Source organism: Quercus lobata, chromosome 2 (assembly GCF_001633185.2).
Source record: "Quercus lobata isolate SW786 chromosome 2, ValleyOak3.0 Primary Assembly, whole genome shotgun sequence".
Taxonomy (NCBI): Eukaryota; Viridiplantae; Streptophyta; class Magnoliopsida; order Fagales; family Fagaceae; genus Quercus; species Quercus lobata.
This window is the reverse complement of record NC_044905.1, coordinates 23,450,589-23,462,888: the sequence shown is the minus strand read 5'-3', so window position 1 is coordinate 23,462,888 and position 12,300 is coordinate 23,450,589. Positions and strand designations below refer to the sequence as shown.

At 33.7% G+C, this 12,300-nt stretch overlaps 2 protein-coding genes across 2 annotated transcripts; both read right to left on the bottom strand.

Moving 5' to 3' along the window:
• Positions 1-331: 331 nt before the first annotated feature.
• Positions 332-7,223, bottom strand: LOC115975017 (laccase-14-like). Its single transcript, XM_031095644.1, has 7 exons — positions 6,953-7,223; positions 6,424-6,575; positions 5,858-6,102; positions 3,584-3,709; positions 1,970-2,576; positions 965-1,323; positions 332-642 (listed from the first exon to the last, which is right to left on the bottom strand). The coding sequence occupies exons 1-7, from the start codon at positions 7,058-7,060 to the stop codon at positions 440-442; spliced, it is 1,800 nt and encodes a 599-aa protein (XP_030951504.1). The 5' UTR covers positions 7,061-7,223; the 3' UTR covers positions 332-439.
• Positions 7,224-8,983: 1,760 nt separating this feature from the next.
• On the bottom strand, positions 8,984-11,738 carry LOC115974128. The gene is made up of 3 exons (XM_031094345.1): positions 11,295-11,738; positions 10,374-10,727; positions 8,984-9,268 (listed from the first exon to the last, which is right to left on the bottom strand). The coding sequence occupies exons 1-3, from the start codon at positions 11,313-11,315 to the stop codon at positions 9,194-9,196; spliced, it is 450 nt and encodes a 149-aa protein (XP_030950205.1). The 5' UTR covers positions 11,316-11,738; the 3' UTR covers positions 8,984-9,193.
• Positions 11,739-12,300: the final 562 nt, after the last annotated feature.

Sequence of the window (12,300 nt, the reverse complement as noted above, 5' to 3'; positions counted from 1 at the left end):
GGTGAGAAGAAGTTAGGCACTCTAAGTCTGCCTAATCATAGCTAGCCTTCATATCGTTGCTCAACTAGATGGAAAATAAGCTATCCTAAAGTCTCAAAAGGTGTGCACTTGTATCTAAAGCATAGGTGTGAGTCTACGTGTATGTGAGGCAAGCAAGGGAAAGCGATGAAATATGTGACCATGGGAGCAAAGGCATGTAGAGAAACAACCAAATCATGGCATCAAGCTCTAAGTATGTGTACATGTATGTGTATGTGTATACCCAATCATGTAGGTGCACGAGCACATGAATGGTGCATCACACTATAAACTTAATTACTGAGATTCACTATTATGTGAAATAAGTGAGATTATTGAATAATTTCTCTTGATTAGGAAGTAGAATTAATTAAGGCAATACAACGTTTGATAAACTTATTACATAAGTAAATCAATCCATTTAGATAAAAATTGATTGATTTTCTTTTCCATCGGAACCATCATTGTTTTGGAGCCACGATTCTGATGGAACTTTACATGGCGGCAAGTGAGGAGGAGGTTTGCGGATACTTGTCTCAGCAGTGCCTCCATTCTTTACGATAAATACAGCAGCCATACCCCAGGTCATATGTCTATCTATATGACAATGCCAAAACCACACACCTGCCAAATATTATTGATGTTAACATCAACAATTCTTAGACCAGCCAGAATCAGATAATTAGATCAATTTTTAAATGCATGCATTTGCGATTCAATTTCCCACCCCCACCCCCCTCCCCTTAAGCCAGTAGCAACTCTTTTTTTTTCCCAACAAGTTTGATCCCATCTTCCCCCTTAAACTTATTTTAAAAAAAATTATCCATATTTATTTTTATTTATTTGTGGTTACAATATCTTAAGCCAACGAATGTCCTATCTCTAATGCATGCACTTTTTATAATAATATAAACTAAACATATAAGATAGTGATAAAATAACTTGCCTGGATTGTTTGCTACAAATCTGATGGCAAGCCATCCATTCTTAGGCACACCGAAGGTATTCACTGCGACTGGATCAACCAAATTAAAATTTTTTGGGTCGGTTTCATTGTTATAATTTCCATAACCACTTCCAACCACGTAAAAGCTATGCCCATGCAAATGCATTGGATGAGTCCCAGCGCCGGCCAATAAATTGGTACCTTGAAAAACAACCTCAACTGCTTCATTATAATTCAACACCTTCACCTTAGACCCAAGGTCTGTTGTTGCCAGAGCAATTGGAAGTTCGTCAGCTGTGAAGTTATAATAAGAAGGGGGTTGGTCTGGGAAATCTGTAGTGTAAACCCCACTAATATTCCTACAAGAAAGATTTTAATATAATCAAAAATCAAAATGTATTTTTATATATGGTAGATGGATAATCATGTTGCGTTTTGATAAAATATTCATATCTAGTCAATAATCCATGCAATGTTTGGCAAAAGTCCTTTAATAAAATACTCAATTTATAAAAAAAAAAATTAAAAAAAAAATCTCTCAACCATAATATCACAACTCTAAAAAGATTATTAAAACATATATTGATTACATGAAAGAGGACCAAGTAATTATCAAACTCTACATGGTTATTTGAGTAAAATTCATAGTATTTTATTCTTAGGTTTTAACTATCGCTACTATGGCATCATAGGACATGCAGTGTGCGCTAGGTTTTGCGTTTTTTTTTTTTTTTTTTTTTTTTTTTTTTTTTTTTTTTAATATTCTAACTTCTAGTCTTTAATTTGAAAATAAACCAGTTTTTATTTTTTTGTTATACATTTAACATAAAAGTTACTAAAAACTATATCTGTTGATAAATAATATAAAAATAAGCGACCAAAAACTGCACTTGCAATCGTTAAGGAACAAATGGAAAAGAATTGAAACTGCATACTTTGTTCTCTATAAAAACAAAGCAATCTATATTAAAAAATAAAATAAAAGAGGGAAAGAGGGGAAAAAACCTGTAGTAAGCAAGCAGTACATCAGTAGGAACTGGGTTATTCCAACTTATGTTATTCACGCTTGTAGCTAATATAATTTCCGCACCTCTTGTTGTACATGTGCTATTTTTACAATCAATTTGACCCATGGAAACTGTAATATACATTCTGGTGGTTATGTTTAAGGGGACATTTACAGGATGGTCTTTGCTTGCTAAGCTCCTAAAAAGGTTTGAGAATTCTATGGCAGCTGTTAAGTCTTTGTAAGTGGGAAGTGTACTTGGAAAGGAAGGAGATAATGGAATAGTGTAGTTTCCTCTGTATTCGATGATCGCGGTGACATTGACCTGGTCAAAATTTGTAACTCCCACACCTTGGCTCCAGAATTGTCGAGCAGCTATATAATAATGGCCAAGAGTCTGATTTGCTGTGAGTAGAATATCCATGGTTTGTCCTGGGCTTATCATTATGTAACTAGTAGTTATGGGTTTGATATAATTTGCATCCATTCCAACAATTGTGAGGTTGTGTTCGGCTATTGCAAAGAACATATCTGCTGCCACAACTGAGTTGACTAGACGAAGAAGATAGGTCTTGCCGTGATCAACCACCCGACGGTATGTTGTTTCTACAACATTAAGATTATGACTCAATTAATTCCAATATGTGATTTTTTTATGGATAATTTTAAATATTTACAAATTTTAGTAAATAAATTTTATAAATTGACATGACAATGAATATGATCATGTATTTCAAAAATCTAATAAATGGGTGTGTAATCATTTTTTTGTGATTGAAAAAATGCCAACTTATAAAGATTATATCATAGAAAGATGCTAGGGATACTACAAAGTAATGATAAAAATACAATGGATTTTACTACATAGGTTGTGAAAATTAATATACTAATCCCAAAAAGTAATTCAAAAACTCATTTATTATCTTACAAGTGATGTTAGAGATACTATATTCTTTATTATATGACCGGCCAGTGCAATCACATAAAAAAAAAATAAAGTGATTTTGATATTCATTTATTATGTTTTTTACATTCATCAATAATATTTATTGTCACGTCAATTTGTAAAGGCTATATAGTAAAATTTATAATATATTTAACCTTTTTTTTATTATCTTATTGTAGTGACACAAATGACAAATCTTATTTAGAATAGCGTTATAGGTAATATAAGTTTTACTACATAGGTTCATTTGTGAGGTGATTGAAACTCATTAATCACGTTTAGCTTGTAATACCTTTAACATTTTCCATATCATTTGTATCAAAAAAAAACATTTTCCATATCATTTATTGCCACATTAGCTTATAATAGCTTTTTGTCATAGATTTAAAATTTTCCGTAACATAATGATCCAACAGGGTAGATATCTTGAATTAAGATTCTAGGAAAGAGAAATTATGCTAGATTGAGTTGTTTTGATCTTGACCTTTTATTTTGTAATAAACGGTTCATATTAGCAAACTACTTTAGTCTGAACTGTTTATTACAAAACAAAAGGTCAAAAAATAAATAAATAAATAAACTTTATGTGATTGAGTTTTTCAGTAACTCCAGAAGATCTTAATTCCGAGTATTACTGAGCTATAAAATCTAAAATCTACTCTCGTACCTTTAGAGCATGGACACAAATCTCCTGGTTCGCCGTTTATGGTGTAACCAATAGAGTGTGGCAAGTCAGAGCCATATATTAGGTCGTAATCGTATTCGGCTTTTAAATTTCCACTGTACAATGAACCTGCATTCTCAACAAAACTTAATCAGAAATACACTAGCAGTTATATATAGAGGACAAGATGCGTACAGACTGTAGAGATATGACACATGATTTTTGGACATGTGAGAAGGCTTAGAGTTGGTCTATGCATCCAATAAGAGAGCTCTCGACAATCAAGTTTCATTTGAACCAAAAATATATATATATTAAAATAATAGAACAAAAACTACTTTAAATCACATTATGAATGCACAACATGTAAAGCTAAGATTTTTTTTTTTACAAAAATAGTATTATAAATTATAAGAAAATTTATTTTTTAAAAAAAACAAAAATCATATTTAATAACTTCGTACCGGTCGATATTTTCCTTCTGGAACTCACTCTGGTACAGAAACACCCCTTGTTTCGTCTTGCTCTAAATACCATAACATTTCGGCCATTCCGGACGAAAAATGTATTTCAACCCGAATTGTTTCTTCTGCAATTTTTTCATTTAAACCCAAAAACAAAAAAAACAAACAAACAAACAATGAACCAGAGGTTAACAGAGGCGAGGTAGTGGACCCAGCGGCGATGTTTTAGTTGGGCTAAGCGGGACTGAAGCTTGGTTGGATAGATAGTCATTTTATGGAAGAAAGAGAGAACCGTTGAAATAAGTGGAGAAGAACAATAAGTAACCAAAAAAAAAAAAAATTGAAAGTTAAAAGGTGTGGTTGGGATAAGAAGTAGAGTTATTGTCCACAGCAACTCTCTTCTATTTCCAAGGCAGTCATGTGGGCCTCACAAGTTTCAATTTCGAAATTTTAGGGCTCGTTTGGTACGAGTATTTAAACAACAGTTTTCAGTTTTTTTGGAACTACGTGTAGATAAAAAAATGTGTGAAAATATGTGTAATATTATTTAAAAATTGAAAACATGTGTAATGTTGTTTAAAAATTGAAAATATGAGTTTAAAATAATGTACCAAACAACCCCTTACTTTCTATTTTTATTTTTCCATTCTTATATTTATCTTAATTTTTTTTTTTTTTATGTCTTAGATAATGTTAGATTGATATGATATGTTGGACTTGGACCATCTTTATTGGGTATGTTGGACTAAACATATAGGTTGGATATAAATTTACTAACTATATACACACTTTTAACTCAATGAATATAGTATATATGTATTAGCGATAATTCTAAAATAGTACACCGGTATTAACCGATATCGAAATATCATTTCTTTGAACAAACCAAAATGCCTTCCAGTATGGTATTGAATCTCTTGCATGTATCATGTTAAAAAAAGCAAAGTGCAGGGTCATTAGTTGTTTATTTCTGATAAAAAGAAAAATGGTGTAAGGGTCAAGATGCCTAATTATGAACCTCACATCTAGGCCTGTCCACGGGTCGGTCCAGGTCAGGTTTGTACCCAACCCGGAACTAACCTAACTAGATCAAGTCCCCTAAACTTGGACCCGCTGCCAACCCGCCAAAGGCAGCAATTCAGGTGGTCGGATGTCATAGGTTTCAGGTCGAGTATCAGTCGATTTCAAACGGTGTGAATCGTCGCCAGATTTTGCAGAAATCGTCGCCAAATTTTGCTCGAAATCTTTGGCTTTTACTGGATCTTGAAGAGATCTTAGTAAATCTCAACGAGATCAGGCCAAATCTCGAAGAAATCCGACAAGATCTCAGTGTAACTTGAAGAGATCAGACAAAATCAGACCGGCCAACCACTCCAATCGGCGAAGAATAGAAATTTTGATGTATTTTCCAGTCGAGTCAATTGAAAATCGGTTTTTCATGCTCAAACCCGTTAACCGACCTGCCAGTCTCGGGTTTTATGGACGGAGACCCGCTACCAACCGTTGCCAGTGTCGGGTCGGCCAATTTTCAGGACGGGTCGGCCAAGTTGTGCAGGTTGGTCAAGTTTTGGGTCTACTTGGACACCCCTACTCACATCACTAGCATCACATTCATATCTTTTCAATAAGGGCAAAATGATGTTGACTCTTTATTGAACATATGTGAAAGTTTTTTTTTATTATTATTAAAATCTAGTGAGATTGAGAAAAGTTTTTTTTTTATTATTATTAAAATCTAGTGAGATTGAGAAAAGTTTTTTTTTATTATTATTAAAATCTAGTGAGATTGAGAGATTTAAAAATATAAGCATACCAAGGATAATTATATCTTCATCATCCGGTTTGGGAAATGGATAAGTTGTTCCAATAGCAGGCAAGATAACAATGGCACCATGAACATAGGCTCGTGTCCAATCGCTATGTGCGTGCCACCAGAGTGTTCCCTCTTCAGTGGAAAATATGACCTCATATGTGAAGTTTGATCCTGGTCCAATAGGACATTGTGTGATGTATTCTGGGCCATCTGACCATGGATTTCTTGGTTGTTTTACACCATGCCTATAAGAACCGTAAAATTATCCAATGATGTGAATCTTGTTGAGCAGTACTTATGTAAGAGATAGAATGATGATTTTTTTTTCCTTGCATTAGTTTTGTTTGATTTTTTTCCCTTATGAATGTGTGTTTGTGTGTGTGAAACTTCAATTTATTTTTGGTTTAGGGTATATATATGTGTGTGTGAGAGAGAGAGAGAGAGAGAGAGAGATAGAGAGAGACTTCAATTTATTTTTGGTTCAGAGTTTATGTGTAACTATGTTTGGATAATTTTACCATGCCTATATACGTGCACACATGTTTATAAAGAGTGATTGAGCTTACCAATGAATGGTCACCCCATAATAACCTTGGTTGTAAACATTGACATATATTGTGTCCCCTTTGTGTACCCGTATTACTGGTCCTGGAATACTACCATTTACAACTAACATACTTGTTGTGTTACACAGCTTCGTGAAGTTTTTCTCCGCAAGCTGCGAAATAATTAAGAAGCATTTATTGATAATTAAATTAATGTAAGAAAAACATCAAGCTATTATTCTCCAATCCAGGTGATAAGCTTATCCGTTCAAACCCACAATATTGGAAAGTAAAATGTTAAAATTATTTCAAACTTTACTACAAAATGTTACAAACTGACGTAACGATGAACATAGTTGATGAATTTCAACAACATAATAAATAAATATCAGCATTTTTTCATGTGATTAGTATAAGTATTATGTCAGCTTATAAATCTTATATAGTAAACTGTGCAATATCTTAGAATCATTCCAAAACAGGAAAACACTTTGCTATTATTGTCAGTGCAGATAAAAAGACAACTATATATAATATGGTAAGTACTTACAACAAATTCATAGTAATGGACCTCTCCTTCGACCATGGAAAGACACTGTGCAACAAGAAACAGAAAGCCAATAAAGTTCAACAGACATTCTTTGTTCTTGGAATTCATATCTTTTACTCAGCTCACTCTTTCTTTTGTGAACTTGACGTTGTTCTTTGATAGCTTCAAATATTTCAGCCTGACTTAATTCAAATGCATGGAACTTAGGAAAGCCGAAAGGGTCTTATATATGTTTTTTTTTATAATAATAAGTGTGTCACTGATAAGTAATAACACATGTAACGCGTTACTACTGACTATTTATAAATAAATTAAAAAAAATAAAAAATAAAAAAACAAAACAAAACAAATTGTCTTTGCTCTTTAAAATTTAGATGTGAACGTGGTGTTCTAGTGACCTCATATATAATTACCAAATTTTCAACTCCAAAAAGGTATCACGTGATTCTTCATTCTTCTGCTTACCTATAAACAATGCATGTGATTTCTACCTTCCAGCACAAGAAAAATCGGCATGTTATGGTTTTGAAATCCTAGACGAACCGTTCATTAAGACGGTTCTTTTAATTTTAAAAACCGTTTTATGTAGAAAAATCAGTGAAGGAGGTATTTACAGCACCTTATCACCATTGTTAAGAAAACCTCTAAGAAATTCATTCAATATATACAAATAAAGATGCTTCTAAAGCTTCCACCCTTGCCGACTGCTGCAACCGACAGTCAACGAGCGATCGGATCTCTCCAAAGCAGTGGCTCTGAAAAACAACTCTTTTCTCTTTTTCTCCCTTCCTCTTACTGTTTTGTATTGTTTTGTTTTTTTTTTTTTTTTTTAACTGAGACCTCCAGTAGTCTTTGTTTTGTTTGATAAAGTTGTAGTACATAGCCTAGTACTACAGACGTCACATCACAATCACTTAGGGGCGGTTTGTTACGGTATTTTAAGAAACAATTTTCAGTTTTTAAACAACATTATATGAATTTTTACATACTTTTTCACCTACATATATTTCAAAAAAAAGACAAACAATATTACTAACCCTAACTTTGTTATTCTATTCATGCATGCATTACAATACCATTGTGAGGTGTCACACAAATGCATTACAATAAATCAACTCTGACATTGTTACGTACTTATATATATTTGTTTATTTATTATGTTTGATTTGGATTTAATTTTTTATAATAAAAGATATAATATGAAAAATACATTTGAAATATAGATATTTATATTTATTTAGGAATTATTTTAGTCAAATTTTGTATTTGTACTAATTTAATATATTTATTTACATTTTAAATAATTATTAAATTAATTATGACACTACAAAAAAATGGGGCTATCCCAGCGTTTTTGAAAATGCTGGGATAGCCCCAGAAAGCGTTGGGATAGGGTCAAAATACCTATCTCGGTATTTTTTTTCCCGACGCTTCAAACCGCTGGCCAATGAATGTGGGTATAGGGACGTCGGACCTGTGCCGGCGCTTTTCAAAAGCGCTGGGAAACGCATACGCCCTATACTAGCGCTTTCAAAAGCGCCGGTATAGGTCTTTTAAATTGCATTGATTCAAGACCTATACCAGCGCTTTTGAAAGCGCTGGCATAGGTAGTACCTATTCCAGTGCTCTCAAAAGCGCTGATATAGGTCTTGAATCAATGCAATTTAAAAGACCTATACCGGCACTTTTGAAAGCGCTGGTATAGGGAGAACCTATTCCAGCGTTCTAAAAAGTGTTGGTATAGGTCTTGAATCAATATAATTTAAAAGGCCTATACCAGCGCTTTTGAAAGCGCTAGCATAGGATGTACCTATTCTAGCGTTCACAAAAGCGCTGGTATAGGCCGTGAATCAGCGAAATATAAAAGGACCTATGCCAGCGCTTTCAAAAGAGCCGGTATAGGTCTTTTTTTTTTCTTTTTTTTTTTTTAGCACCTATAATGTACCTAAAATATATATTTTCCAATACCTGTTTTATAGCAATTGTAATGAACTACAATTCATATTTTCCAATAGCAAATACCATACCATATTAAACCAAAAAACTAAATATATTTAATTAAACCATATCAATAATTACATCCCATATGTCTAAAATTTTATACACAAAATAATACATTCTAGACAACTATATAGAATGTCCTACACAAAAGAATACATTCTAACTATATAGAATGTCCTGTACAAAAAAATACATTCTCTTGCGTATCTCCTACTCCAAAATAGGTGCCCAAAGAATCGCCTACTGCGTATCATCAGATGATAAGTGCTGAGCACCGGGAGACTGGATATCCACTGCAAAATCACTATCACCATCCTACGAATTAAGAAACACACAATAGATTAGTGTACTAAACAACTTGTATTACTACCAAGTGCCACATTTGCAATTAAAACACACTTAAAATGACTGATTTCAGTTAAGCATATCAATTGGGTATTAGTCTCAATAAATTTCTCAAAAAGTGATTAGTGAGCAATTTTTGCAAAAGACTCAATAAGTGATTACTTACACATATTGTGTAAAGCTTTAGAGGTTACATTTCTACTTGATATTTCTATGTATTTTATTTGTTACAATGAACCCTAAACTGGTAGATATAAAGATTAGGATATACATTAATGAAGGAGTTCAGAAGGTGGTAGTTGGGAGTTGAGGGGATACATTAACCATGAGTGCTGATAAGCATTCTACAGCAAAGTTCATCTACTTGGAGAGGTAGGGCAGCAATGTAATGGCTATCACATGGTAACTGAAGCTGCAATCATGTCCTAAATACCCAACCAAAAATCAAAGAACAAACACAAGGCTAGTCTTTCACAAATCAGACATCCAGTCACCAATATAATATAAGCAAATGCAAGTGATAATCCAATACAATTCTTGCAACCTTTTTTTTTTTTTTTTTTTGAGAAGCTAGTTCATGCACATATTATGGGGGTACCCTATGAATGTTAGCATTGATTATAGGCAGCCTTTTTTCAAGCATTCACTCCTATTAGTTCTCAAGCCCATAAGCACTTGCTGCACTTCTTGCCATATATTTAGAACTTTAGAATATTTTTATAACATAGTGTAGTATTAGATACAGGCATGTGATTTTCAAAGCCTTGATTTTGCAAAAAGATTTACAGAAAATAATTTAATCAGATTCCGAAAAACGACTAAGACATGGCCACCAATTAACCCATTTCACAGCAAAATTCATCAGATCAAAACTCACCAATCACCTACACACTTAGACACACACAAAAAAGCACCATATACTATCCAATAACCCATTAACTTCATAAATTATCCATAAACTGTTTCCAAACAAAATTCATCTGATTATTTTGCATCACAGAAACTTCATGACAACTCACCAATCACCATACAAACATGAACAAAAATGCACATACTTTGTATTCAAACTGCTTACCATAGACATACTGGGAAACGATGGGTACAGTCGGGTCAACAACCTCCGCATTAACTGAACTTGAGCTTCAAGGGCATCATAACGAGTGTATTTCTCCTTCATTGCTTCTACTTGAGTAGACAACTCTATAACCCTTTGGTCGGTTGCAATAAATGTTGGAGGTGGCGTACTGTCATCCATTGACCTCACACGATTGCCAGAAGGGGTTGGACCAAAGCCTAGCCCTCTAACACGGCCACCTCTCTTTGCACCGATGACCTGTCCAAATGCATCATCGGGCTGCCAAAGTATGCCAGCCTCAATGTTGTTTCCCTGCAACTGTGACCCCTCTGTCATAAGCCGTTTCATCTTTGCCTAGTAATCACAAATAAACAAAACAACATATTAGTAACAAGGACAATAATACACATGCCAACATGAGTAATATGCTTATATATATATATATATATATATATATATATATAAAGGTTGGGTTGGAGTTATTATAAAAGAAAAAAAAGTTGGGTTAGAGTTATACCATGCGTACTTAGAACCCAAACCATATATATTATGTCCTTAAGAGTTTCCAGCAAATATCTAAGCATATCAGAAATAAAGAACCAACATGTGAAGAACTACAATGTTTTGAAAATAGAAGTTTCCTAGATCATATACAAACACATTTAAGAAACAGTTGTATAAACCCAACCCAAGAGAAGGGGAAGGAGAAATTCAAACAAGTCTGATTTTCAAGAAAAGATGCTCCCCAAGTTTGTCTTGGGAAACTCATGTACAATACTTACCAGCAGGGACGTATCTATTAATTTTCAGGTGAATTTTTTTTTTTTTTTTTTTTTTTTTTTGGCCTCTTACCATCTAGTTGGAAAATCTTGCTTGTGAATGGCCAACATAACTTAATTCATATCACTAAAGCCACTATACCTTTAAGAAGCAGCCTATCATCCCCAAAGAATATTCTTCTCCATACGCTCAAGATATATTTTGATGGTGATGACTGCAGCCTTTAGCATGCTCTATGGAATTTCAAAAAACATATAAATGGAAAACATAGGAAAAGTTTAGACATTAGCCTACCTATGTTTTTGGTGGACTTTAGGATAGGAAAAGTTATGACCTTGGGGTTAGTCATGGTGAGGACGGCTTTAGATTTTGTATATTGAGTTATTTGAGTGTATTGACTGATGACTCTTTCTTGTACAGGTAGCATTATAACTCATAAACTAAAGTAGTGAACCAAAGACCTAATAAAACCCAAATAAAGACTAACTTGACTCAAATAAATAAAGACATGAAAATTAGAATCTCTTAGAAAATTTTAGACTTTACTCAACTACCAATACACCCTTACTAGCAGTAATTGTAGTAAATTATAACCCAATTAATAATTGGGTGGGTTTGAGTCTCATTTAAGTAGGCGGGTTTGGGTGGGCAAATGGATTTGGGTTGATTTTGCCACCCCTAGTGTTATTCAAGCAATCAAGGGATTTTCCACCTTTTTTATGCATGGGGGGCTTTTGTCATTTTATAGCTTTTAGGATTCATTTCGATGTGTTGGGGGTATTTCAGTCATTTTTTTATGTTTCAGGGGTGTATTAGTCCTTTTCTGAGTGTCAGGTGTGTTTTGGACATTTTTTTCCTTTCTAGGGGCATTTTGGTCATTTATCAGACTTATAGGGGTATTTTGTTCTTATTCAAGTAATCGAGGGTATTTTAGCTAATTTTACATACAAGGGGTACTCCAGTCGTTTTTGATGCCTTAGGGGGTGCTTAGGTCATTTTTTATGTTTTGGGGGTATTTCAGTCATTTATTAGGTTTCGAGGGTATATTGGTCTTTTTATAGGTATCGGGGTGTTTTTGCTCCCTTTCGATGTTTTGGGGGGCAAGCGCTGGGGTTCAAGTCTCTAAGAGGGAGTTTCATACACATAT